Source organism: Anser cygnoides, chromosome 6 (assembly GCF_040182565.1).
Source record: "Anser cygnoides isolate HZ-2024a breed goose chromosome 6, Taihu_goose_T2T_genome, whole genome shotgun sequence".
NCBI lineage: Eukaryota > Metazoa > Chordata > Aves > Anseriformes > Anatidae > Anser > Anser cygnoides.
Window position 1 is genome coordinate 25048910 of NC_089878.1, and position 26710 is coordinate 25075619.

The following is a 26710-nucleotide window of genomic DNA, read 5'->3' on the forward strand; positions in this document are numbered from 1 at the left end:
TAACAGTATAGTACTAAATCAAGCATTTCTCTTTATGGATGTTGTAGCAGGAGAGAACTGCACTTTTGAGAAGAGAATAGCTATTAAAGCTATAAAACCTCATAAGGAGAAGGACAGCTGCTCAGAATAAGGGTCCATTCAGGTCGTGTTCTGCTTCCCATCAGTGGCCACAAGCAATGTCTGGGGAAGAGCAGAAAAGGGCAAATGTGGGTAACACATCCCCCAATTTCCCTTGACTTCCAGCCATTCAGGGGATTTCCAGAGCCTTTTATGATTTGTGTATCTAACAGCCCACACTGGATTTCCCCTCCAAGTGCTTGTCCAATTTTCCCTTGAACTCATGCTAATTCTTTGAGTTCAAAACATTACTTACTGATATCTATAAATCTGCTGCCCTTTGTGTGGAAAAACGCTATCTTCCATGTTGAACCCACCTCCTGCTTGCTCAGCTTCATTTGTTGTCCCCAGAGTCTCCTGTTGGAGTAGTCACACGTGCCTCCATGGCACTACTGATTTTGTAGATGTGTATTGTACCTTCCTTAAGGCATCACTTCTCCAGACTGAAGAGACCCAGCCTGCTCGGTTATTATTTATGTGGAAGCAATTACGTATGTTTGGTCATCCTTGTTGCACTTTTTTTCTAACATCCTTTTTTTGAGATTGGGGGCTGCAACTCCAAAAAATGAGAAAAACTGAATTTTAAAGGACATAATTACTTTCTCTGTTCTCTCTCTCCTTCTAATTCTTAATGTTTGATTTGACTTTCTGACTAAGCTGGTGTTTCCATGGAAGGTAACCCCCAAATCTCATTCCTGTCTGGTAGGAGCAAGGCAGCTGTCTCTTACGCCACACGTGAAATGATTTGGTGGGGACAGGAGAGGTCCCCATAATACATCACATCATATTTATCTGCACTGAATGCCATTTTGTTGACTGATTACTCAGCCTTTAAAGTTTGGAATTTCTCAACCTGTGCTTGCCCTCAATGCAAACTTATCATCATCTAGTTACTCCACAGTTGTTATTATTTTTAATAAAGATTAGTGTCAAATTTCCTTCCTCCAGACTTAAGGCACCAAGAAAGCTTTCAGAGGAAGGTTATGAGGTGCCATTTGTTCCCAATTAAAATTTCCAAGAGGTTAGGATGATTGTGTTTACTTAATTTCATGCAATTCACTTGATCACTGGAGGACTCCAGCCAAAGGGAACCAGAGCTTTGCTGTTTCTCACCTGCCCTCCCACAGAGCGCTTGGGTGGCTGAGGGCCAGGCCGGGTGATTTGTTGCTCTGACTGTTTGGATGACAGCCTCTCCCACAGTTAATTCGATTTCTGACCTCTCTACCCTGCCAAAAAGGACAGAGAAGTGGTAATGAGAAGGGGAAATTTGTTGAGTAGCTAAACATGCCAAGAGTTGAACAAGGAAGAAATGCACATGAGCATGCTGTGTGAAGGAGGAGGCCTTGTGTCGCTATAGCTTTTTTTTTTATAAAGTTTTTTTCTGTAGTTGCCAGGAATGGTGTAGAGGGGCTTTTTAGTCAATACTTTAAACCTCTTCCACCCCCCAAATCCCAGAGTTTACATACATATTTCAATTTACACTTGAAAACAAAGGGCATATGTAATGCTTTTTTGGTTTTTTTTTAAGCAACTTAACTGAATCTAACAGGGCAATGTTTACCTTGCACTTCAGATATTCAATATCAGGAATGAGCTACCACAGCTATAAACCAGAGTGCTACTACATGCTTTGTGCCAAAAAGCTTGGCGTACGTCCCCAGACTAAGTCAGTAAATCAATGTTCAAAGTATAAAATGCAAACAGAAGTAGTGTGTGTAGGGAGTGCCTTTAAGTTGCCCATATCTGTGTCCTACCCATGAAAGATGTTACCGCCTGTGTGTATTTAGCCAGTTTTTGCACAGTTTAAGGATTTCAACTTTCTTTTGTTAAATTCACCCACCTTTTCAGTGACCTTGAGGGTAACTTCTCTGGAGCCACAGTGGAGTGGAAGAGGGCTGTAGGGTCATGAGTGATGAACAGAGATAAACAACAAAAGGGGATCAAGTTTTTAACAGCTTTATAATAATCTATAAAACAATGTTCATTTCTTTAAAGGGATGGGAAAGACATGGTGGATATTGTTACAAAATCGACAGTACCCCTCGAAGTTTTGAACATGCTTCCAGTGGTTATTTCTGCCCATCTGCACTTGTATCAGTAACAAACAGGTAGTTAATCCTATCAGACAGTGTAAAGATGCTTTTAATAAAAGCTATTCTAACTTCAGAAAGCGTTGCATGGCAAAAGATATTACTATTATGAAATAATGTTTGTGTGAGAGTTGAGCATAATTACTAACATCGGCTAGAATAAAAAGTTTGTTCTGCTTTATTTTTTAATTGAAAATAATTTTAATAAAAAGCAGTTGTTAGTGTACTTTAGATTTGTAGCAATGTGCACACATGAGCATGCAGGAATCTAAACAAAGCACTTTATACAGAGGTATGTAACATCTTTAAGAAATTTTATCAGTGTACTTGGAAGCTATACTGAAAAATGTCAGTGTATTTAACTTTTATAATCAAAATCCTTAAAATTTTAATCCAAATCAATTACTGTTTTATAGATGTTTCTATTTAGTTTTGCATTTTATGTGAATCCTCAGCAAACCCAGGGGAGAGCGTAAATGTTTGAAGAGCATCTGACCTCTGTCTTCCCTTTTTTTCTATCTACCTATATTCCAGCCTCAGCAAAGCTTCCTTCTTTTCAGATGTCCGGATGCTTGGGTTTTCTCTGATCTGCTTATGACTTACCCCATATGTTGGATTCCAATTAGTTTATAACATACTGATATATCAAATAGATATATTTTATGCGTACTTTAATCTACACGTTTTTTTAAACCACAACAATAACAACAAAAACAAACAAACAAAAAAACTTAAAGAGGAAATCTTCCATCCCTTTAGGACAGGGAAAGCACTGTAACCACTCATAATCATATATGTGATAGCTAGAAACTTCAGGAAAACATGGGCTACCCATCGTCAGATTTTAAATTAATGGAAATTTGGCCTGCTAGGTGATTTCAGTATTGTGCATAGTGAATACAATGGTATACTGCAATGCAGCAATAATCCTTACTAAGAGAATAAAGGCCAAATTCTGGGCAGCTGAGTGTTTGCAACTCAAATTTCAAAGGGAGCTAAGGGCATGCTGCACATCACTGGAAGCATGTGTTCTGTGTTTTTCTGTTTACTTGTTTTTATTTTATTTCTGCTGGGTGTAGCCATCACTGTTTATTAGGGTAGTTTCCAGTTCCAGTGTTGGAGCAACAAGGGAAGCTAGGTGTTAGTTTAGCTTAAGTTTTAATTACTGCTTAGCTTTGTTGCTCTGATGTGACAAATACAAAAACTTCTCAGTGGGTTGATCCTAAAATATTCATTAAAATTATATTGGATACAAAGAGTTGATATAAAAAGAGAACATGCAAAGGAAATGAAAAATAAATGAAGAAGTTCTCAGTCACTCAGTGTTATAGATACATTCAGTTTTTTACATTAACATCATTCTTACGGTATTTAGCAGTTCTTTTCACAATCTGGAGGAAAAAAATAGAGAAGTTTTATAAGTCTTTATCAAGCTGAGAACTTTGACGTATATTTTCATAAGCTGATTAAATGTGCTTATAAACTAAAACATTTTTGTATAATGCTATACCAATTATATCTGAATAAATTACATTGAAGTGACAAGGGGCTGCTGTATGCAACCATTATTACTTGAAAAAGATCTAAATGTCTCATCTAAGTTTCTAAATGAATAAATTTCAGAAGGAAAAACTAATTGCTGCTGCAGTCAAAACAGCTCAGCTCTGATTTTTAGTGCCATTTTGTGTGTCCAGTTCTAATAAGATACTTCTGTGCAAAGCTTTTGCTTTTCTTTATTCTGTATCTTTTTGTGACCCTACTATCTTTTCTACTTTAAAGACTTCCTTACTTTTATCTGTTCATCATGAATATATTTTGTTTTAACATTTTGTACCAGAAGCATTGAGAGATTTCAATCTATGGTTCCTTGAATGTGCACAAATGCTGGAGAGGAAAAAATAAAAAGGAAGAAGAAGGAGGAAAAATTATGCTTGCTTTATACTACACAGTTTTGTGTGAAATTTACCACAGAATTCTATAAAGAAAATTAAATACCTTTTAGATATTTTTCTATTATTGGGTGATTAAATTGTTTCATGATGCCTACTTACCACAACACCAATTGACCTATATTCTAACAAGCTTTTTGTCCTGATCATTTTATTAAGGTTTGAACAAGCTTTTATCACCAGCATGATTCATAGCATGGTAAAATCTGAGAGAACTTATTTTTGGATAGGCCTGCAAGACCTTAACAACACAGGAGAATACTTTTGGCTAACAACAGATGGGAAGAATCACTCTGTGAGCTACACAAACTGGAACAAGCATCAGCCACGTGAGTAACGCACTGATTTAAAAACAAAAAAACACAACAAAACAAATGACTTGTGGGGAGCAAAATACTCTCACTACACATGGTTTGCCATGTTGCATTTTATATGAAGAAGAGGGTATTGTCTTCCATACACTTCTGACAATAAGGACACTGTGTGGAGGTTTTTTTTCTTCTTCTTCAGTTTGCTGATACTTAGTTTGCTTGTTTGATTTTTGTTTGCTTTATAGTAATACAAAGGAAAACTTTACAAGAAAATAGAAATGAGAAAATTAAACAGCAGGTTAATGTACAGAACATTTGAACATTCAAATATGACCACTGATGTTGTTGCCAGGCTTTTGACTCTTTAGATGACTAGAATTTAAGTTCTTTATCTTTTGAAGCATAAACCTCTTAAAGATACCTGAGAAGAGAGACATGAAAATAAGTACATGCCATTTCACTAGTTTCTTCCAAGTTTTTGACTCTACATTTATTGCTTTGCTACTGCAGTTTGTTAAAGTACTATTTTAAGTCACATTTTATCTCCTGCATTTTGTGAAAGGAATCCTTTGTTCATTTTACAAGCTCAAGTCAGCCAAGACAGGCTTACAACCTGGTCACTGACCAGAGAACTTGCTAGCTTTGTAATCCCATCAAGGTTTTATATAGAACCGGATGCCAATAAAACAGACGTTTCACCAAAAATTCATAAAATTCCAGTGCTTTATTCCAACACTTGATGCTTGCTTCTGTGCGTTAGGTCATTCTGGAGGATGTGTGGCAATGCGCGGAGAGAACCCTGTTGGTTATTGGGAGGTAAAAAGCTGTAGGAACTTCAAAGCAATGTCACTGTGCAAGCAAAAAATCAATTCTTATGAAGAACCTGAACTTACTTTTCAACGACATTTGAGTTCCTGCTACTTTGGATGGGAGTCAGAAGCCAACCTATTCAACTGCTACAAGGTAAGTGGCAAACTTGAATTCAGTTTCTCAGATTCTGCGTCAGTTTAGGAATAAACTGTTCCAAAAATATTTTGATAAAACATTTCTTCTACTTAACTGTTACCTTCCTTCACTGCATTTTAAAATGAATAAAAGTCTGAAGACTTCAATTGGAACTACGCTAGAAATGTATAAGACTTTATTGTAGGAAAAACTGCAAATAATATTTGATTTTTATGGGCTTCTGAAACAACTTGCTCTCCAAAATCAACTACATTTATGACAGTGTTTATTTTACTGCAGGTATTTCACAGTGAAAAAGTTCTGATGAAAAGAACATGGGATGAAGCAGAAACATTATGCCAAGATTTTGGAGCACATCTTGCTAGTTTTTCCCATATCTATGAAGAGACGTTTCTAAACAATTTGTTATATACAATTTTTGATAGGTAAGTACACTTTATTAACATCAACAAGGTTTATCTTAAATGTACTAATCTGTAAAAACAATGTATGATTTAAGGCCTTCCATGCTCTTTAATAGTATCTAAGGAAGTCTCTGCTCTTGACTCATGAATTTAGAAATGGGTGAAAAGAAGTGTAATACCAACACTGTAATGTGATTGTTTTTGGAGATGATCTTCGTAGTAGGTGTCAAATGACTATTAATGTCAAAGTGTCGTGTGAGTTAACGTTCCCTGTAGAACTGAAGGTTCTGCAATTTGATCCTACTTTAAACATTTTCTTCTTTAAAATACAATCTGACATTTTAGAAACAAAACCAGATACTAAAATATTAATACATGTATTACAGTATGATACATGAGTTAAAGAAATGAATAGGAGTATTTGCACTAATTAAAAAGTAATCTGTGAAATAGCTAAGGAACAAGTGTGTGAGAAGTACGTTTCTGTTCCCATCACAGGACAGAAGAAAGACAATTCTGGATTGGATTTAATAAAAGAAACCCACTTTCTGGAGGGACGTGGCAGTGGTCTGACAGAACACCTGTAAATACATGTATACTATATATTTCAGAAACCTCTCGAGTAATATCTGTGCATCAGTTCCCCAAAATAAGCTGTGTGAACTGACAAATGTTGGCCAGGAACGTTCTGTTTTTTTCACAACCACATACTACATTTAAAATAATTGTTACAGTAGGGTTAACATTATACTACTGTTAAAACAGCCTGTGCAAAAGGGTTGTACAACTGCAAAAGGAATTTAGTAGAATTATAAAGTTTTGTGAATGTGTGCTTTTCTGCAAAGCATGTTGTGGTTAGCCCAGGATATGTCACACTGCATTGTAAAAGATTTCTGAACAAGCATGTGGATTTTGGAGTACACAGAAGGGTCAGTTTTTAAACTGTAATTAATTTTCAGCCTTAAGGAAAAGTGCCAGCTCTGCCGTCACTACTTAAGTAATTGCAGAATATGAGTGCAAAGTTCAGTCATGTAAGGTGCTGAACAGCAAAGGCTGTTAGGCTTGGACAACCACTGCTAATCATAGAATCCTAGAATGTCCCGAGTTGTAAGGGACCCACAAGGATCATTGAGTCCAACTCCTGGTTCCACACAGCACCACCCAAAATCAAACCATATGTCTGAGAACGTTGTCCAAATGCTTCTTGGCAAGCTTGGGGCCATGACCACTTCCCTGGGGATCCTGTTCCAGTGCCATGTCAAAAAACTGTTACGTTTTATAGCTATTCAATTTCTTTTACAAAGGTGGAGTCTGATTTAAGATGGGAAATTGAACAGGACGTTGCAAGAAAATGAGTATGGATCCCATTTTTAATATTTTACCACCGTAATTTAGGTAATCCCCTAGTTCCTTAGTCTGGAAGTTACTTCTCATGTTCTTACAACACGCACATCTCCATATCCTTCCTTTTTTTCCACTATAATAATTTTGAAATGCTTTATCTTGAATTTTCCCTGAAAAATAATGGCTGTGCTGTTTACAGGTTGTATCTTCATTTTTGGAGAGCAAATATGTTGAAGACGATTCAAGAAACTGTGGTGTGTTCAGAGTAAATAAAACAGTCTTTCCTGCCCACTGCAATGAAAAACGTGAATGGATATGCAAAATACCAAAAGGTGAAATTTTAATGAGCACACATTGCCTATTACACCCTTGACTTGTAATTCAGAAGAGACAAGAAAAAATATCTAAAAGACTGCTTTTTGTCCAAGTCTGGAGTTCTCTTCATTGGTCTTCTGCATGAAATCGTGGCAAAGCTACATGCAGCCATTAGGGTTTGTTGGCCAGTTACAAGGACTTATCTGTGCAGGCAGGTTAAAAATGGGTAGCAATGATTAGCAGTTAGTTAGCAGGAGTTAACCAAAGTCGTGATGTATAAAAGTTGTTAAAAATGTTAAGGTTGCTAGGTGTGGCAATTATTTTATTTCTTTATTTTTTTTTTTGTCCCTGGACGCGAATAGCAACATTCTTCATCATTTTGATTAAATTCTCACCATGTGGGGAAAGTAATTTCAGTGCAGTATCTCTTCTCATTATTAATCTGATATGTTTTAATTTATTTATGTGTTTTTGCAGGTGTTAAACCAAAGAATCCAGATTGGTACATAGCTGGTATGAAAACCTTTTTTAATTTTTTTGTCACATCTTGAAATATTATCATTTAAAAATGTAATTTAAGCTGTTGGTAAAAATAAATAACTAAACTGTTTTAAGTTAAAAATTTACATTGTGTAACCTTGTAGGAACTTCTTGTTGCTACAGAAGAAAACGTGCTGCTCTTTTGGTTAAGAATGCTGAAACATAAGATACTGCTTAGGTTAGATAAAGGAATGTTGCCAGTATTAAACACATGAATTTGATATCCTCTCAATAATATTGAAATTGCCTTTTTGCAAAGTCCAGGTAACCCTGTTAATATTGCTACATTAACACAGGATATAATATAAAGCCAAAAGTTGCTAATTATCCATTTGTTGTCATAATTCGATCTGTCAAATATGGTTCTACTCCTAGTTGTGGAATATTGTCCTGTGACAGGTGGCTGGAAGCAGGCCACGTGAGTCGCAAAGAACGTGAATTATAGTGAGGTTTTACGCCTGCACAGCTCTCGCTCTTCTGCTCATTTTCTAGAACTGCCATGGTCATATTACCAAGGAGCAGAGTATCTTTTCCACGTAAATCCTACGGACTGGGACACCTATGAGTTTATCTGTGGCTGGCTTCGTAGTGGAATGGCAACAATAAATTCTTCTGGTGAACAAGCATTTATTGAAAATAAAATTAAGAAGGTAACAAGACTGTAATTTTAAAAAATAAACCCTCTCACTTTTTTTTTTACTGGTTATTTTCTATTGCATATTTTGGAAAGTCTGATTGCCTATTACTCCACGTAGAATCCAAAAGACATTTTACTTTAGAAATAATTCTCTGGCTGTCTTTATTTTCCATATCCCTCCTTGGGGCCCTGCTTAGCTAAAGAAGTCAGTGACATTTCAGAATCTGCAGAATCATTGTGCTAATGAGCAGGTCTCCCTCAAGAGTTGTAAAAGGAGCAAAAAACAGTTGTCTGTCCCAAAGTTATGAAACTAATTAGGTAGACATGAATTCGTATAAGCGAAAGACATGTCTCACATGTGTGTCCCACTTATCTTTTTCTGCTTCTACCCCTCCGTGACCAAGGGGATGCAGATACTAGCACAGCTGAGCTGAGTTCAAGTTTGCCCCTCATGGCTCCTCAGTTTTTCTTGTGGCAGTTCTGCACCCAGCAGGATTGCTCCTGATCCCACACTGCTTCATAATTGCAATTGGTTCCCATTCAGTGAGTGGCAGCTGGTCTGGGAGCAGCAATGGTGTGGGACACCTCAGTGGGTATATTAGCATGAGGTGGGCAGTGCATCCAGATGTTTGAAACTGTCTTCATAGTTTGAATCTTCAACACCATGATTGGAAAGATTACTCCTGGGCAGTGCTGGCCAAAATGATTCCTGAATACAGATTTCCCTGCACCTTAATTTAATCTAGAGTTCCAAACCCTAGCAATGGGTCCTTATGACCATGCAAAATACGTCAGTTTTTCTTCTGTGTATGTCATCTTGGGCAACATTCCCCTAGTTCTGCAGATTTATATGGTCTCTCCTGAATAAGTCCCCTTTAATACTGGACATATTTATATGGAAAAAGACACTTGCCTCTAAATTCCTCTCTGTAGGAAAGCAGAGTTTCTGTAGAGCTACAGTGAGGTAACACAAGTTGAGAAATAACTGCGGAAGCAGATGAATTTCCAAGAAACAGTGTGTTTTCTTTCAAGTGTTCTCAGTAAAATGAAAGAAGGAAAATACAAAAAAACCCTCATATAATAATTGAAAAACTCTGCCTTACTGAAGACAAAATCCTACAGTTGTAATGTAAAGGGATAGCAAAGTGTAATCATTAGAACAACAACCAGTGCTGAGCCAGAAAAGCTCTCGACTTATGCTTATGTAGTTTTGCTTGCGTTACGTACAGCCTTCTCTGCTTTTAACATAAAATAAAAACACAAGGACAGTTGTTCTCTAGTAAGATGGTGTTTTTAAGTTTCTAGTGAGTTATGTGTCATTTTTGTCTTTTGCTAAAGTAATTTTGTATCAAGACATGATGAACTGGATTTAAACCAGCAGTTCATGGCAGAAATAGCTTACAGTGGAAGAGCAGCATAACTGGATATAGCTGTCTTCATCCACGTCTACTAGAGACTACTGTGCTGTCATGAAATTACTGTCCTATCTAAAACTGTATGCTTATGACTTCAAAAATGACAAAGCTGTAAAAATGGATGTATTTTTCCAACTTAGGATCACTTAAAATAGCTAATCAGGATCCTTCTTTAAAGTCATATTTACTTACAAGAGATCTTTCAAAAGCAGCTTCATAACTGAAGTAGTGGATATCGTAGCATTTGATGGTGAGAATGCCAAGTTTACTCCATTTGCATTTGAAATTGGGTTAACTTCAAGCTTCATTTCAGAATATGACAGATTGAGCTATTTTAAAACCTGCTGCCTTTGGCTAAACTTTTGCAGTATAGCCAGGTGTGTCCTTAAATGCTTGTAACTGATTTTCTGTGGAAGCAGGAGTAAGGAAGGCAGTCACTAAAATAATAACAAGGAGTCTGGATAGAATTTGTATGTGCTATTAGAAAACTTTGTAAAGATTTCTTCACACAGGATTTAAAATCACATTTTTCACTACTTCTGTAAAAAATGTGATGTATGCTGAGTGCTATGATTAGAAAGCTAAACTCAAGGACCAGTCAGTACCAAACCAGACAGCATTACCTAGAGTTTGTTCTTTGTCAAAAATGTCTATTTTTTAATTTGATACTGTCATATAAGCTGTTAGCTTATGAAATCCTAACTAACTCTAAGGGCTGTATGGCTGCCACGATACATGGAGCACTTAAATGCTTTCTGGAGAAAAAGTAACGCTTCTAAATGGCCAGATAGCGTTTACAGTGCCCTGTAACATTCATAACTCTTTTTTTCCCTGGTGACTTTCCCAAAGACCCCCAAACTGTGACTCTTTGAGTGACTAATCTTGAAAGTGAAGGCTCGTTCATAGTTTAAATCAGAATCAAGTTAGCACAGTGGTAATAAGTGGCTGTTTGAATTACATTATTTCTGTGAATTATCCATAATACTTTGTCTTCTACAACTGGAAGTCTAGAACCTTTCATGAGCATAACAATCAGTCTAAAAAGCGTGTCTATGAATCCATTGTATGAGCTATAAGAAGTAATGTAAATACTCTCAGAAAGCATACTGGAAACATTAGGGCCATCAGTATTTTAATGCTCGGAGGAAATATTTGTACTTTATAACTTCAATAATTGTATATTTTTAGTAATTTTGAACCAAGACTGCAGTAAGTGGCAGATAGGCTGTAAATTCCTTAAATTGACAACCTAGTTTACATAAGTTACATCAGCAGTCCAGTGGAAACTGGGGGCTAAGTCATGCTTTACTTAGATGAATAACCTTGCTGAAGTCAGGCAGAAGTAGTCCCATAAATTCACACAGGCAGGATTCAGCACCTGTTTTTCCATCTGAACCCAAAAGGAGATGCTATTTGCCTGAATACAAACAGGGTCTGGTTTTAGGAGTTTGTTAATGCTTTGATAAGAGGGCAACAACAGTTAAACATATGGCAAAACATTTTTTTTGTAGCTATCGAATAGTGATGTTCACTGGTGGATTGGATTGCATGCAGAAAATGCCAGCAATGAATTTCGGTAAGAGTGTGCTTCAGCTGCTCTGATTTGTACTTGGCATGTCTTGTTTACAAGCTGCTGTTCAGTTTGATGGGCTAAAACTGTTTGATGACTGAGTGGGATATTCAAGAGACAACTTCGGCTTTCATGTAAATACCTTTCAGAATATATTACCCTTCATTTATTTCCATGTTGCAGTATTTCTTCTGAAAGGGGTACAAAAGATGAAAGCCAAAGGCTTGACTACCAACCCATTCTTTGCTTGTTTTAACGCTTAGTTAATAAGTGGGCACTTTTTACCCTGTATCTACTTACAAACACTTTTAATGGGGGCTGTATTTTTAGGTCAGGACAGGGAAAAGTGTAACTACACTCTTAACATTTCTGTGCAGCTGGAGAGATGAATCACTAGTAACATATCAGAACTGGAATGAAGGGAGAGAACCAGATCTGCGTAAACCAGGGAAAAGATGTGGCTTCATTTCATCACAAACAGGTTTATTTTATATTTCATGTTTTGCAGGAGTTGTGAATTGATTCTGTTGTTGTCCAAAGGGGGTTATGTTTTTAATTGCTTTCAAGAAGTGCAGTTTGTATTACAATCTTTTACATGGTTATAGATTGCATAGCTGTTTTTATGGTTAAGAAAAGAGCAGCAAAGTATCGTGAATTTGCTCAGAGACAAAGGTGATAGGGCTTAAAAGTATATTAATAGTTCTAGTATTTTAATGTCAAAATATAAATACTCCAGTGATACTGAATCGTTAATTTTACTTAAGAATCTATTATGTGGCACAGCAAAAAGTGTTGATGCGTTGCTGGTTTTCACAGTCACTTTTCTCAGAACCAAAAGAGCCAGATGGACTGAGCTGCAGTTTTTCTGACTTTCAAAAACTGTTTTTATATCAGCAAACATTTTTAAATACTCAGGTTTCTATCTCATTTTTGATCGCATAGCCAATCTGCTGAAGAATTTTGGGTACCATGTTTTGTTATCCAATGGTGCTAGCCTCTAGATCGTCACATAGATCTTTCTTTTGCTACTGTAATAAAAAAAAAAATTAAAATGTTGCCAGTTCCAGTGATTTTTATCATTTCTCAGTCTCTGTTTTCTGATCTGTGAGTCATATGATAAGGTAAACATGTCAGGTTCCTTGGAAAGACAAAATATCCAGCTTTGTGTTTATGAGAAGAGCTGAAAAAAAGTAATTCAGTTGCACTCCTGTAATCCAAAAGCCAAAACTGAACAGAAAAAAAAAGGGTAAGAGCATCCTGCCCACTCCCATCAGCTGGCCAACAGATGGGAGCAGGTCAGCAAATTGTTGAGTGCACTGTGTTCCACTGAAAAATCTGTTTTCCTTCTAAGCAGGTCAGCACTGGATGTCAGTACCTGCATCTTGCCAACAATTTTTAATGAAAGGAAGTCAAACTATTTTATCTGGAAGACATCATTTCTATATGTTTCCTTTTTTTTAATATAATTCATTTTTTGATATTTTTTTTTAAATGATGATATAGGCATATGTTACATGACTCAGCGTAGAGGAATTGGTTTAACTTAATAAAATCAATCTGTGAATAAAAAAATATGAGCCCCGTGGACCATCATATGTAGTATAATGTGATATGTCCAAATGTATTTGATGTAGGATCTTGACTTGTTCAAGCAATAAAGGGGATACCCTTCTTAACAATATCTAAGCTAAAAAAACGTTCTTTCCAGTTCTCAGGTGAATATTGAACTCTGATTTTTTTTTTCTTTTTACACAGGACTCTGGGGTGATGAAAACTGTACTGTTTCTCTTCCTTGTATTTGTAAACGTAAAATTGCATGGAAAATTGAGAAAGAGATTTCAAAAGACCAGAACCAACAAGGAATATGTCCCAAGGGCTGGTTGCACTTTGGATTCAAAGTAAAATATTTTTTCCTGCTGTTTGACTATTCAAAATGCATTCCATATTTATGACAGTAATTGGACTTCTTAAAGATTATTCAGTATTTGAAGACTTTCTTCGTTTTTGAAAGGGCCCTTAGGTTTGTGAATACTGACATAGTGATATGAAGGTTTATGGCTGTTAAGTAGCTTTGTACACAGAAGTTGCCTTAATATGGTGTTAAATTTTACTTTAGTTAAAGGAAATGTATACTTATTTATGCAAAAGCTTTCTAAGCATATGTATACACATGCTATCAAAAAGCCTGTTCCATGCCTTTTCCCTTTATGACAGTTCTGTTATGGCCTAAAAACAGAACTCTGACCCCTTGGTGTACACAATGGATGTCATCCTCCTAAAGATGTGGTTTCAAATAGTGTTTGTCAAAGGTGCTTATAAACCAAAGCCTATTTGAAATTGAAGTTTCAAAGGCAGTCACTTCATTAGGCTTTTCTTAAACACATACATTCCTTAATGGTGACGTGCATTGAGGTGACCAGGCTTATCCCAGCACTAAAATGCTGTGACTATAATGATAAATTTAGCCTAGATCACATTTACTTTTAAACAAACAGTTTGAATCCAAGCCTAAGTGCAGCTGAACACCAGTACCAGGAACGTGGAAATGATCCAATACATGACAGAAACTAATGAAATATATAGGTTCAGTAAAGTGTGTGAAGTGTTTCAGTGGCAATGATTCAGATCCTAACTAGCCCACCTGATGATATCCAGCGGTTCTCAGCAGGAGAGGTTAGACACTGAAAAAGCAGGGAAGGAGACCTGTGTCTTTATGTGAAATGCAGTAGTATGCTACTGACCGCATGGCATCATCGGAGGCTGTGGATCCAGCACTCTTAATAACTGGTGAGCAGTTTAAACTGGAGGCAAAACAAAGCGAGTCTTTTATTTTTTGAAACAGTGCTTTTTGATACAAATTCCAAAGGATCCAGACCACCTGAGGAGCTGGTACTCTGCACAAGCATTCTGCAGTAGATATGATGGTTCCCTCGCTTCCCTCGAAGATGAACTGGAACAAGGTAGAAAATATTTTTAAATAAATGAAATTTCATCTTCACTGTGATGCTTTAGTAAAGTTTAATCTTGGATACAGACTTAGGAAAAAAGATCACACAAATCCCACTCAGGGTTCCACTGCTTTAAACAGATCAGTATGTGTTTTCTTTCCTGTTTTCCCAAAATATAAAGAATACAACATCACACTGTTGTCAAAGCAATCTCATTTTTATCCATTAATATTACTTAAAATCTGATCTATAGTATAGCACAAAGTGCTAGTCTGGAAATGTCAGAGAAGTGAATGCTAGCACATTCAGGAATATTTAAAATCTGTATTCACAAAAATCTGTGGTTGAATTCCATGCATTTGTAAAACGTTCTGTTTGGAGGTGGCAAGAATCTAATTGGCTATCTTTATTTGAGAAATATTTCTTTTCACCAAAAATGAAAAAAGTTTTTTCAGTGATCCAGTACCCTGAATAAAGTTGTACTCCATCTTAAGTTGTTCAAGCTACTGTCACAATTTCTGGAAGACTTATTAGTTAATAGGCTAGATCCTAGACCCGGCTGAAGTTAATTAGTGTTACTGAATTTATAGCTAGATGACAATGAAATGCCACTCATGTTCCTACTTTCTAGTAAGTAGGTAACGCCTTTGATTGGTAGTTTAATTTTTCAGTGCTTTAATGTGTTGGAAGAGACTTCAGCCAAATGGTTACCAGTTTAATGTATTTGATATTTTACTTCTGTTTCATTTTTCAGCTTTCATAACAATGAATCTATTTGGACGGAAAACTAGTGTTTGGATAGGCTTCCAGAGTGATGATTATGAAAAGTGGGTGAATGAAAATCCTCCGATGTATTCCAATTGGTCTCCAATTCAAGCAGTGCATGTGAGTATTTCTGAGGGTTTTAAGGACGTTGAGTTGTTGTTTTGGCTGTAATCATCATAAATGCCACAAAGACAAGGCCTAACTTGTTATAGCAAATTAGTCTTCTCTTAATTTCTGCAACTTCAAACAACTGTGGGCACAATTTTATGAGCGTAGCTAGAGGTTGCAAAAAGAGCACTATCTGTACAGTTATTTATGTAATTTATGGCTGTAGTCCCATTATTTTACAATTTCAGTCAAGCACCAGGATTTAAATTACATGGTTGGTATCTTATACTAGGTCTGAGCAAAGTTTATGAATAATATTTTGAATTTCATATTTTAGTACATTTTCTACACCAAATTAGTTATTATTTTGGTTAATGTTTTAGTTTGTTCAGTGCAAGTTTGCAACATATTTTCCTATGAGGCCATTATTCCAAATAGTATTTATGTGAATGCTTATTGTTCTACCTATTTATAATAGTGACTTTCAGCTAATTATGAATTATGTCTTGTTTTACATGGTGGCTTTTATAATTAATGTAAGATTCTGTGTTGATTGCAGAGACAGCGTTATAATAGTGCCAATGTTGAAGAGCAAGTTCCACTTTGTACACTGGTATCAAATAGCCCGAATTTTTATTTTACGGGAAAATGGTACTTAGAAAACTGCGAGAAAAATTATGGGTTTGTTTGCCAAAAAAAGCAGGGTAAGAATTTGTTTTGGTTTGCTTCTATTCTCATTTGTTCTCATGTTGAATTCCACTTTATTCACTTTATTTTCATCTAGAAGCAGCTTGTTAGAGGTGTCTATAAAACCATAAAAGATTTTTAAGGTAGTTTTACTTTGATATTTCAACAGACTAGCTCTACACTATTTAATAAATCAATAGCTGTGATGTTGAAGTAATTTCTCAAAAATTCTTTTGCTGTTAAATTTTGTTCCTAGCTTTGAGCTACATATTGTGGATTTAAGACTAGAGATGGAATTTGATGTTGTCTGTCATTGTAAGCAGAGTAGCAGCATGAAATTACAAAAGGCAAAACAGGATAATTTGAATGAAAATATTTGTTGTTGTTGGACTTGCAATCTCGGACCAGACTAGACTCTAGAAGATGTATTTCTGTAAACAGTACAAGCCAATTGGCTGATCAGTCATAGCTTGGCTTTTCTTCTCCTGCTTTTCCAGTTCTGTCGCTGTAACATCCACTTGCCAGAAGCAGCAGGCTTTCACAGGGAACGCACGTTGTTTCTCTGTGCTTTTGCTCGAGCTGAGCGGCAGAGCTGCCTCTCGGGTGGGAGCTGCTGCTGACCCTGAGCACATCGTGGGCATTGCTGGTGCTGCTGCTGCAGCATGTTTCCAAAATGGACTGGTGGCAAAGTGTGCACTCTAAAGCCAGGGCAGGGCTGTCGTCTGAGCCTTTGTGGAGCATCTCTGGGGGCTGTACTGGATGTGGTGGTGGTTTAGTATGGCTCAGCTTTATCTGTCACCTTATAGTTAAGCCCTAAAGAGGAAGTAGCTCCTGCGGCTCTCCGCAAGAGGCTCAATGGAGTAAATAGAGTAAACCAGCACACTTTGGGCAGAACTCACATGTGGCTCTTGCAAACCATAACCATGTTTGACATCATTTATTACAAAACGTAGTTGTGGGGAGTGCAGGAGTAATCTTGCATACAGTATAGGGAAAAAAAAATGCATTTTCCTCCTCTGATTGGTTTGTGTTTACATTTTCATCTTAACCCCCTTGCTGCTGCTCCAAACAGGCAGAAATGGCTTTAAAAGGCTGTCCAGGAGGGAACCTGCCAGGAGGGAGATCTGAACTGGGCTCTAATCTCGCAGTGATGCTTGTGTTAGGATTATGTCAGCATTTTACTGCATTTCCTGATTTAATTTTTTAAGCAGTGACACACACTGAAAGCTGGAACAAAACAGAGCGCTTCAGTTAGCTCAAGAGCAGAACTTTTTCTGCTTAGAAATCTCAAACTGTAAATGATTTGTGGATTACAAAGAATCAGTTAACTTACTTCTTTAAGATGCTTTTTAACACTCTTGTTAGCTGTAAAGGAAACTGAATTTATAAACACTCCACATCTTAGCGAAGCAACTTTTTGTCATCCCCTCAGTTATGTCTGTACAATTATTTGTGAGTCCACATGTTGTGCTGTGAACTGAGCTTGGAAAAGATTACAAATAACCCTTCAAGAAAGAACTGCTCTAAATTACATGCAAGGAGTCAGGGTTAAGAGCATGCTGCAGCCCACATCTGGGATATGGCCAGATCCCATGTGATTTCCTGCAGACTTTCAAAGGTCCACTCAGTGGAACCAACTCGGTCCAGGTTTTTCTTTTGGTACACATTATATTCATTCACTCCTGTCATGAGTTTTGTGCTATGATGGAATTTCAGATACCGTTCTAGTAGTCAGCTATTTTTTTGTTTGCTGTGCCTTCCTGAAATCAAGGAGTTTGCAATCTTTCGATTTGTTTTTATGCATCGTTTTAATTTTATTATGAGTTGTTCCACTGTGTTCAAGTTGTCCATTAAAAAAAATAATCTTTTTTCTGTTTATAACAGACACATCCAGGCATGTCATCAACGCATCTGAAATGTACCCTGTGCCAGATACTTTAGAGTATGCAAACAGAACATATAACTTAATACGTGGGAATTTTACATGGTCTGCAGCTTTAAAAACCTGCATGGCAAATGGAGCCGAGTTGGTCAGCATTGCAGACCAGTATCACCAAGCTTTCCTCACAGTCATTGTGAATCGGCTGGGATACAACCACTGGATCGGGCTGTTCACTGCGGATGTGCGTAATGGATTCACTGTCTATGTGATATTTTTTTTTTCATTAGCAAGCTAATAAGCTGTATCTTTCACTAGAACTTACGGGAAGTTTGCATCTGGAAGTGGAACTCCAGCTTGAGCCCTAGCTATGTTTTGCAACGTGATACATAGATTTAATGAGAGATGGTTTGGTGCAGTGAGTACTGAAAAATGAAAGCCATAGAAAATATTAAAAAAAAAAACCTAAAAAATTATATATATTGTAGTGTTAACATTCAAATTACGGTTCATTTTGAGCTGCTTTATGGCCCAGTAATCACTTGCACTTGATGACCCAAATACTCACCCACCAAACACAACAGCAAGTTAGATGTAGTTTGTGGTCTCCTAGAAATAAGTCAGGAGGGTCTTTGGAACTGCCTTGTGTTTATAACCCAGCCTTAGGAGGGGTAGAAGGAGCTCTGGTCAGGATGCCACCAGAAGAAAAGGCATTTGTATGCTGGTAAAGTATATCAGAGGAATAATGTAAAATTTGGTTTGGCAGAACGGGCTTAACTTTGAATGGTCGGATGGGACTAGGTCCTTGTTCACCTTCTGGGAAGATGACGAGTCCCAGGCCTTTGGCAGCTGTGTGTATATGGATACCTCGGGGCACTGGAAGAGTGCAAACTGTGAACGACTTCTGCAAGGAGCAGTCTGCCATGTGCCACCTAGTAAGTTGGAGTTAAGTTTTATATTAAATCTTCGCAGCTGCAAATGTGTGTAGGGGCAGTGGAGGTATATAAAATGAAATTAATCAGTTTGAGGTTAAGCAATGCTGATACTTTATTCAAAACTGAAATATATTTTTTGGTATTTTCTTGCTGTATCTCCTATTTGCAAAGCCTTTTTTTCCCCATAAAATATTGGCCATCAGGTCCAGTCCATCTGAAAATGGAAAGAGAACTGCCATAATAGGAAAGAAACAGGAAAATTACTTTCTCTCTTCAGTGAATACTATATTATCTGAGAAAAATGATGATTGTTAATAACTTGGCTTGAAGGGAAATAAATTCAGTTTATTACAATTAACTGTCGAATGGGAAAAGAGAAGTGTTTAGTGCAAAGTGAAAAATAAGTCACATCTTCACTGATTGCACATAAAAGATTTTGCAACTTTTTTTTTTTTTTTTAATAAAGGTGAGAATAATTTCCTGTATCCTAAAATACGTTTAGTTTCCTCAGAGCTCTATCAATTACCTGGTCTTCATTTGAACATAGAATTCAGGTCTGGAATACCACTCAGCCTAGGATTGCAGAGTCCTTGGCAGCATCCAGCTCTCCAAATTGTGGTCACCCTAGCTCAGGGAGGCTCTTTGGCACAGTACATTGTACGCTGGAGAGGCTGGCTGCTGCACTCCAATGGGTAGCTCTTATCTGCCTCCGTGCCATGGTATTTGGCATTCAGTTATCTTTGTGGCTTTGTGGAGAGAAGCTCTGCAGCCCCTGGAAATTCCTCAGAGATGCTGGGCAGCCCAGAGTGCCTGCCGGATGCTCCTTAACTCCCCGTGCACATCACTCTGTGTTAGATAAATATCCTGCTATTACTGTGCAAGCCCTCAAGGATTTTCATCTGGAATAAAAGCAGCTTTACAGTTCTAATACAAATGTATACAGTCACTAGATTTTCACTTTGAAAAATAGAGACGTAACAGAATAACATGCTTATTAGCATTATTCCAAAACAGTGTGTGGTATGTTATATTAATGTATATGTTGTAGTGCCAATAAAGCTGTGCTGTTATTTCTATCACAGAGAAGAAACTCACTGACTATAAAGGCTTATGTTCAGAAAAAACTGTTCCCTGGATCAAATTCAAAAACAGTTGCTACAGTTTTACCACAGTTCTTCAGGGCACAAGTTTTGATACTGCATATGAAGTCTGCAGGAATCAAGGTAAGTGATTATTTTGTAGCTATAAAATGTCATCATGATATCTTAAAAACCCACATTCTTCTGAAAATCACAGCATGTATTTTCTCTAGTGCAAGATAACAACAGTGGAGATCATAAGTCAACTACAAAATTGGAGGCTACATACATCAAAAAATGTTCCTTTCCACATGAAAATACTCATTTCTGGCATAAGACACAAAACTTATTTCTTCCCTTCAAAATTGTTTTAAAATGATGTGCGAAGAGTTTTATATCAACCTGAGGATTTTCACATTAGTTGCAAATTTAAGAAGTTATAATGTATAACCAGACATTTCAACCTTTTCAATTAAGGTTCTTCATATTAACTTTTTAAAAGGCAATGTTACCTTTTAATTGAAGGGATTGTTTGAAAAACTGTTTTGTGTTTAATCTGCAGGATCTAATCTTCTGACTATTCAAGATGAAGATGAAAACGCCTTCATTCTGGAAGAATTGCACAGTTTGGGTTATTCTGTGCAAATGGTTTGGTTGAACATCCTGCATGTTACAGATAGTAAGTTTTGGGTGGAAGCGAACTGAATGTAAGAATATGGATTTTTTTTATTTTATTTTTTTTTTAAATGCTGGTATAAGCCCCTTCCAAAGCAGTATTATCTTTTGAAACTTTTTTCACTGTTTATTACCTGTTTGTTGTGTACCAAAAATTTTCTGTAATTGTTACTTAATAGGTTTCTGAATAGTCAATATGTATGCATGTGTGTGAGGGCCTTTATTTCCATCTTAAAGAAGCACTACAAGCTATCTTCTGTATCAGCTATGTAGTATGTTTTTAAATTCTTAAGCAACAAAAAAGGATTACAATAGCCAAGCAGACAAAATCCTGACATTCCTTTAATACAGTATTACTTTTTGTGTGTGTGAAGGTAAATCCAACTGAAACACAGATACTTACCAAAGCACAATGACATTTTGTAATGATTTATAACTTCTTCCCTTAGATGAGACAGTCTCCTGGTCTGATGGCTCTCCCTTAAATTATTCTAACTGGGGCATCAGAGAGCCTGAATTTGATCATCTCAGAGGGAATTTCTGTATCAGCCTGAGGACCACAGATGGTATATGGCAAATATCTCCGTGCAGAGAAAAAAAAGGATTTGTATGTAAAATGGATGCAGGTATGTGCTTTCATAGAAGCAGGTGATTGTGTCCTTATAACCATTGTTTATGTGTTCCTTGTTACTTTCTCTTAGTTTTCATTTTAATAATTCTTTTGCTTTGTACTAGAAAAAATATCTGTGGAAGAACAAACCAGCCAGGGTAACCTCCCTATGAGGAACCTGTGCAGCCTTTTTATTGCTGCATGCTGCAGTAAACTTTCTTTTGTACGGGTGTGCAGAGAGCCAGGCTGAGCTCCACAGACCCCGCAGTGTGTGCACCTGCACGGATGTGAGCAATGGGAAAACATATCTGCAAGAGACCTGAAGTGTTGTGAGAGCTCACCCAAAATGCCAAAATCACTGCAGGGACCAATAGCTCAAATAATCCACCACTGCACTCTTCTGTTCATGCATTTACACATTCTAAAGTGTGTAAGTACTGCTGTTCATCCTTGCCACAATGCCAAGTAATACATTCCTCTAAATTTAAGATATTTTAGGTAACAGACTTAGTCGTGTTTAACTTGGCCTGTTGTAATCCTATTGACATGAGTAAAGTTAAACAAGGAACAGCCTGCTCTTGTATGTTTTGGGGAAGATTGTCTTCTGAGTGTCAATGTTACACTGAGTGTATATATACTAATTTTTGTTAGTTCTGTCGATAGTTTTCTGACTGTTCTGATTCTATTTCAGATATTGATGCAACAGCACCCTCTGAAAAATGTAAGTTCCTTCTGGTCCTTTCTTAATTTTTATAAGGAATAATAATATGTTTTGGGTTGATATTTTGTGAGATTACTTTTTTAACTGTTAAACCTGTGATTTAAAATGCATATGAAGAGTGTTTTACATGAAATATTTGTATTTTTGTATTTAAAATAATTTATAAATGTAACTATATTTGCGTAATAATGATCTCTATTCTTCCATTTCAGCATCACACCCTGGGCTTGCAGCTCTGGCTGTTCTTGTAACATTGGTGATGCTGGCTGCCATTTCCATTTTTTTGTGGTGCCTGTACAAACAGAACAACAGACTCTTCAGCAGGATACTGTGGATTAGAAATGCCTATTTTCCACAGATTAACGCTGATGTTCCTGCTTTGGAAGAAAGCATCCTCATTTCTGATTTTGAGAGAGATGACAATTAATCCATCAGGAGTAACAAGCAGTCAGGTCTTCGGTGTTGAACTCCACATCCTACAGCGTTTTTCTTTCCATGAGCCAGTTGCAGCTCATCCTCTCAGCCATCAGCAAGGACACCTAAATGCTGCTGGAAGAGTGGTGAGAGGAGCGAAGCAGCAGCCACTGCTCTTTCCTTCGTTTTGAATTTGTTGCAGCATTTGTTGCAGTTTCTGAAAGGTTTTCATGGTGAACAGTGAGGAGCTGAGCACCAGGCACATCTGATCTCACCAGCACCAAGCCCAAGCTTCCTCGGTGGCAGAGGGGTCTGCGGCCCCTTCTCAGGTGACCCAGGGCACCTAATTCTGGAGAAACCCTTGCAGCTCTGCTAGAAGCGTGCAGGGGCTGCTGTGCTTGGACTGCTTTGGCTTAGTGGGAGAATTTGTTGAGGATGCACAGAACAGTGGAGAAATTGGCTTCTTTGGGAAAAGCTGAGAACTGAAAACACTCCCGTACTATAAACCTCAAACCCCTCATGTAGAGCAATTGTGTCCAAGCCCCTGAGCAGTGGGCATTTCCATGCAGCTTCCTCCTTCGGGAACGTTTGGGCTTTTGTGCTTTGTTTTTACGTGTTGCAGAAGCTGCTCACGAGCCAGCATTAAAATTTGTCCTTGAATTTAGGAACTCTGAAACCTATTCCACGGATTATAGGTTAGTTCTTTCTAATACCCATTGCATCTGTAAAATGAAGAGTTAATTTTCAGGCAGTGGATCCTTGCCAGGTGGATTTCCAAGCCTGCAGAAAAATGAAGTGACTTCTGATTTGGGAGTGTCAGAGCTGTGGTAGTTTGGCCCATGATGTCTAGTTTACGTTATAAAATATATTAGGCTAGAGATACAATGATGTATGGACTTTATCATCCTAAAGTTAATATATTCAGTCGAGATGCTTCTGGTGCTCTGTTAGAAAGCAATGTGATCTCTCACCCAGGTTATTTCAGAAATCGAATCCCATCAACCACTTTTAAAGACACTTTGGGGCAATATCCATTTGAAGAAGAATATTGTTATTGAGTCTTGTTAATGTTATAGTAATAAATGGCTTTAGTGTTCACCTACAGTATTACTGCAAGCAGTACTTATGTGCACTCTTCTGAGACTCAGCTCTCCAAACATAAGGAGAATGAGGGAGAATCACATCTGCACTTCCCAAAGGATGCTCCTCTCTCTAGTCAGAGAGTCTTGTAATCCCAAAACACACCCTCAGAAGGCTGCTTTTCACTTTTAGTTGTCATACCAAGGTGCTAACGAAGGAGTGAGCTTGCACTGGCCAGTTGTCCCTCCCAGGCTGGTGGCTGTGCAAGACCCAGTTTCAGGTTACAGTGGTTCAAAGCGGACATGCTGACTCCCTGGGGGACTCCCACAACCCTACCCAATCCTCCAGCCACTTCTGTGAAAATATCTGAATGATTTTTGGAGGATTTTTTATTATTATTTTTGTTCCAGAATGGAAAAACAAAATGTTAGTCACAAAGAGTTACCTCAGCATGTAATTATTGTGCCTTCAGTCATCTCTAAAAGCTGCTGTGAAGGGCTGTGCATGTTGTTGGGTTGGTTTGTTTGTTTGTTATAAGGTGACTCATTCTAAGAATTTTGCAAGAGCCCTAAGATGGAGGCACATTTTTGAGAGCTTAGCAAGCAGCCAAAGCCAACTGCAGTGTTTTTATTTAGTATTTATGCACGTACAGAGGAATGTATGACTTCCTTTCAGTTAGATTTCACATGGCCAGTTCTATAAACATTGCAAAAATTGCCTTTTCATGTCATAACTATGTCTAGGGTTATATTTTTCTTAATTAGTTGATACATAGAATATTTCTGTGCGTGTTTACAGAATTCAAGAAACGTGGTCAAGGAGGCTACAGATGCATTTGATCCCAACACAATTTTCATCCGACTTTTTCAAAAAACTTCTGTGGCTGTAACTATTAGATGTTCTTGTTCTGAGTTTTTTCTGTCAGGGGATTTTTCCATCAGATTTTTTCATCAGAAAAGCTAAATAGCTTTTCTCTGTATATTTTGTCTTGTGGTTTGACCCCCATCCATTAGTCTTCAGGAATGTTTTTGAAGCTTGGCTGTGGATCTGCAGATTTATGTATGGGACTGCTTGTACGTGAAGCCCACTATTACAGGTTGTGCACTGCAGCTTTTGAGTGCAGTTGCCAGACCATTTGCTATTTGCGTGTATGAAGTGTGATAGCTTCCATGGGGCTAATTTTGCAGAATCTCACATTTAAAAAAAAAATAAAAGATTGTGATCATCACTCCATTCCCCATGAGAATTTCACCTATTTAAATACAGTTGGAGGAGCTAAAACCAACATCTTTCCTTCATCACATTCACTGACACGTGTACGCACTGCCTTCTTACAGCAGTTAGAGTGGCTTGCAGGATGCTTTTTGCTTGCAAGAGTAAGCTGGGTCACCTCAGAGGACGTGCATTTATCAGGCTCTTACGCTGTTACCTAGTTAAGCATACTGTGTCAGATTTTGATGTTAATGAAGGTGTATATTTTTTTCAAAAAACTTACATAGACATTTTATCAATTTTCCTTGAAGTCTGTTGTAATCATTTTTAATATATTTGAAGGGCAGTTGTATAATAAATAACCCTAACCTCAAAATAGTGATTGTTGATTAACATAGACTATGATGTACGTGATCTTGCATTAAGGGAAAAATAGTTCAAGCAGTGTTTTCTTCATGCTTTGAAATAGTTCTGAGGGAACAGTCCTGTAAATATTTATTTTTAAAATCTTTCATCATTTAACTTTTCTAATTGCAAGTATTATTCACTCAAGAATGTACCTGTTGATTGTTTTCTATTCCTTGTTCTAAGAACTTTTTTTTACGGTGAGAACAATTATTTGCTGGAGCAACCTCCCCAGGGGTGTGGTAGAGTCCCCATCACTGGAGGTTTTCCAGATGTGATTCGACAGGGTGCTAGATAATCTCATCTAGGTTTCCTTCTGCCATAAAAGTTTGCACCTGCTGATCTTTTGAGGTCCTTTCCCATCTGGGTTGTTCTGTGATTCTATGGATTTTACCATAGCTCTCGTTTGTTTTCCCTTAATCCGAGATCTCCTACCCTGTTCCTGATCAGAGTATGCGGTGCCTACGTTTTGATTGCTGACTGTGATATTATTGGCAGTGACGTTCACTGTATTACTTCAACTGGAAAATTAAAGTGTGAATAATAACTCTCTGTGCTGCAGTTTTCCTTTCCCCAGCTTTAATTAGCTGCCAGGCTTTACTGTCTTCTAGCAGCAGTTCCCAGGCTTTGCTCCAGGTTATCCTGGCAGGAGAGGGACAGCTTGCAGCAGGCTCCTTTCTGGCTACCTGGCAGCACCCAGCAGACCCACGCACGTGTGTGGTGGCTCCAGTGTTCCCCAGGCCATGAACAAGGGTGTCCTGGGACCTGCGTGCAGGAGGTGCTGGGAGGGGGAAGGAGCCACATGCTGTCAGTAGAGACAATGGACGCAAAGGAGCACGTTGGTGATGCACAGATATTCTCCCAGCCTAGTGCCTGTTCCCTGCAGCTGGGGAGCCAGGGCCTCCAGGGGGGTGACAGGCTGGAGGAATTTTCCTGCTGGACTACAGAGGCTGCGTAGTGTGGGATCCTGTTCATTTCTGCCACGAGCAAGGTGGAAATACACAGATGCAGAGCAGTAGCTTCCGCTGTAGCACCGAAGTGTTTCCTGTGTCCAAGAAACAGGTTCACCAGAGGCTGAGCAGGCAAGTGAAGGCTGCATTTTCCTCTGCACTGCCCATTTTTGTGAGTGTTTATTGAGAGGGAAGTGTTAGATGATTTTATACCACTCCCATGATTTGGAGAGGAAGAGTATCCCCGTCAGAGATGGGTGTATTCAGGCCAGCATATAACAAATCTTGTCTGCCAGATAGTAAGAAAAACAAACAAACAAAAAAAAAAGGAAAAGAACAAGAAAAAAACCACATGCTTATTTTTGCAGACTGCTTCAAGAGAGAGTTCACCTCCTGGTTGCTTAGGCAGTCCTTGCTGTGCATCTGTGAGGAAAAAGATGTGAGATGCTGATGAATTTGTTGCATCCTGGCTGGACAGGAGGCTGCAATAGGAACGTATGTATGCGAGACATGTCTGACACGACCGGGCAAAGCAAGGGTTGTGGCACAAGGCTGGAAGTGGGCAGCGTGACTCCTAGGCTCAG

The 26710-nt window shown here is 37.8% G+C and overlaps 1 protein-coding gene across 1 annotated transcript in view; it reads left to right on the forward strand.

The window, feature by feature from the left end:
* Positions 1 to 25728, forward strand: part of PLA2R1 (phospholipase A2 receptor 1) — a 41511-nt gene extending 15783 nt beyond the window's left edge. Inside the window, exons 10-30 of the mRNA XM_048072281.2 lie at positions 2113 to 2225; positions 4316 to 4485; positions 5228 to 5430; positions 5713 to 5858; positions 6336 to 6420; positions 7381 to 7513; positions 7974 to 8009; positions 8529 to 8686; positions 11600 to 11664; positions 12036 to 12139; positions 13414 to 13556; positions 14501 to 14618; positions 15361 to 15491; positions 16039 to 16183; positions 18051 to 18289; positions 18812 to 18980; positions 20063 to 20203; positions 20622 to 20738; positions 21184 to 21360; positions 22036 to 22065; positions 22278 to 25728. Of these exons, the coding sequence (XP_047928238.2) occupies positions 2113 to 2225; positions 4316 to 4485; positions 5228 to 5430; positions 5713 to 5858; positions 6336 to 6420; positions 7381 to 7513; positions 7974 to 8009; positions 8529 to 8686; positions 11600 to 11664; positions 12036 to 12139; positions 13414 to 13556; positions 14501 to 14618; positions 15361 to 15491; positions 16039 to 16183; positions 18051 to 18289; positions 18812 to 18980; positions 20063 to 20203; positions 20622 to 20738; positions 21184 to 21360; positions 22036 to 22065; positions 22278 to 22492 (2838 nt within the window). The 3' untranslated portion in view covers positions 22493 to 25728. The remainder of the gene's footprint in view (positions 1 to 2112; positions 2226 to 4315; positions 4486 to 5227; positions 5431 to 5712; positions 5859 to 6335; positions 6421 to 7380; positions 7514 to 7973; positions 8010 to 8528; positions 8687 to 11599; positions 11665 to 12035; positions 12140 to 13413; positions 13557 to 14500; positions 14619 to 15360; positions 15492 to 16038; positions 16184 to 18050; positions 18290 to 18811; positions 18981 to 20062; positions 20204 to 20621; positions 20739 to 21183; positions 21361 to 22035; positions 22066 to 22277) is intronic.
* Positions 25729 to 26710: the final 982 nt, after the last annotated feature.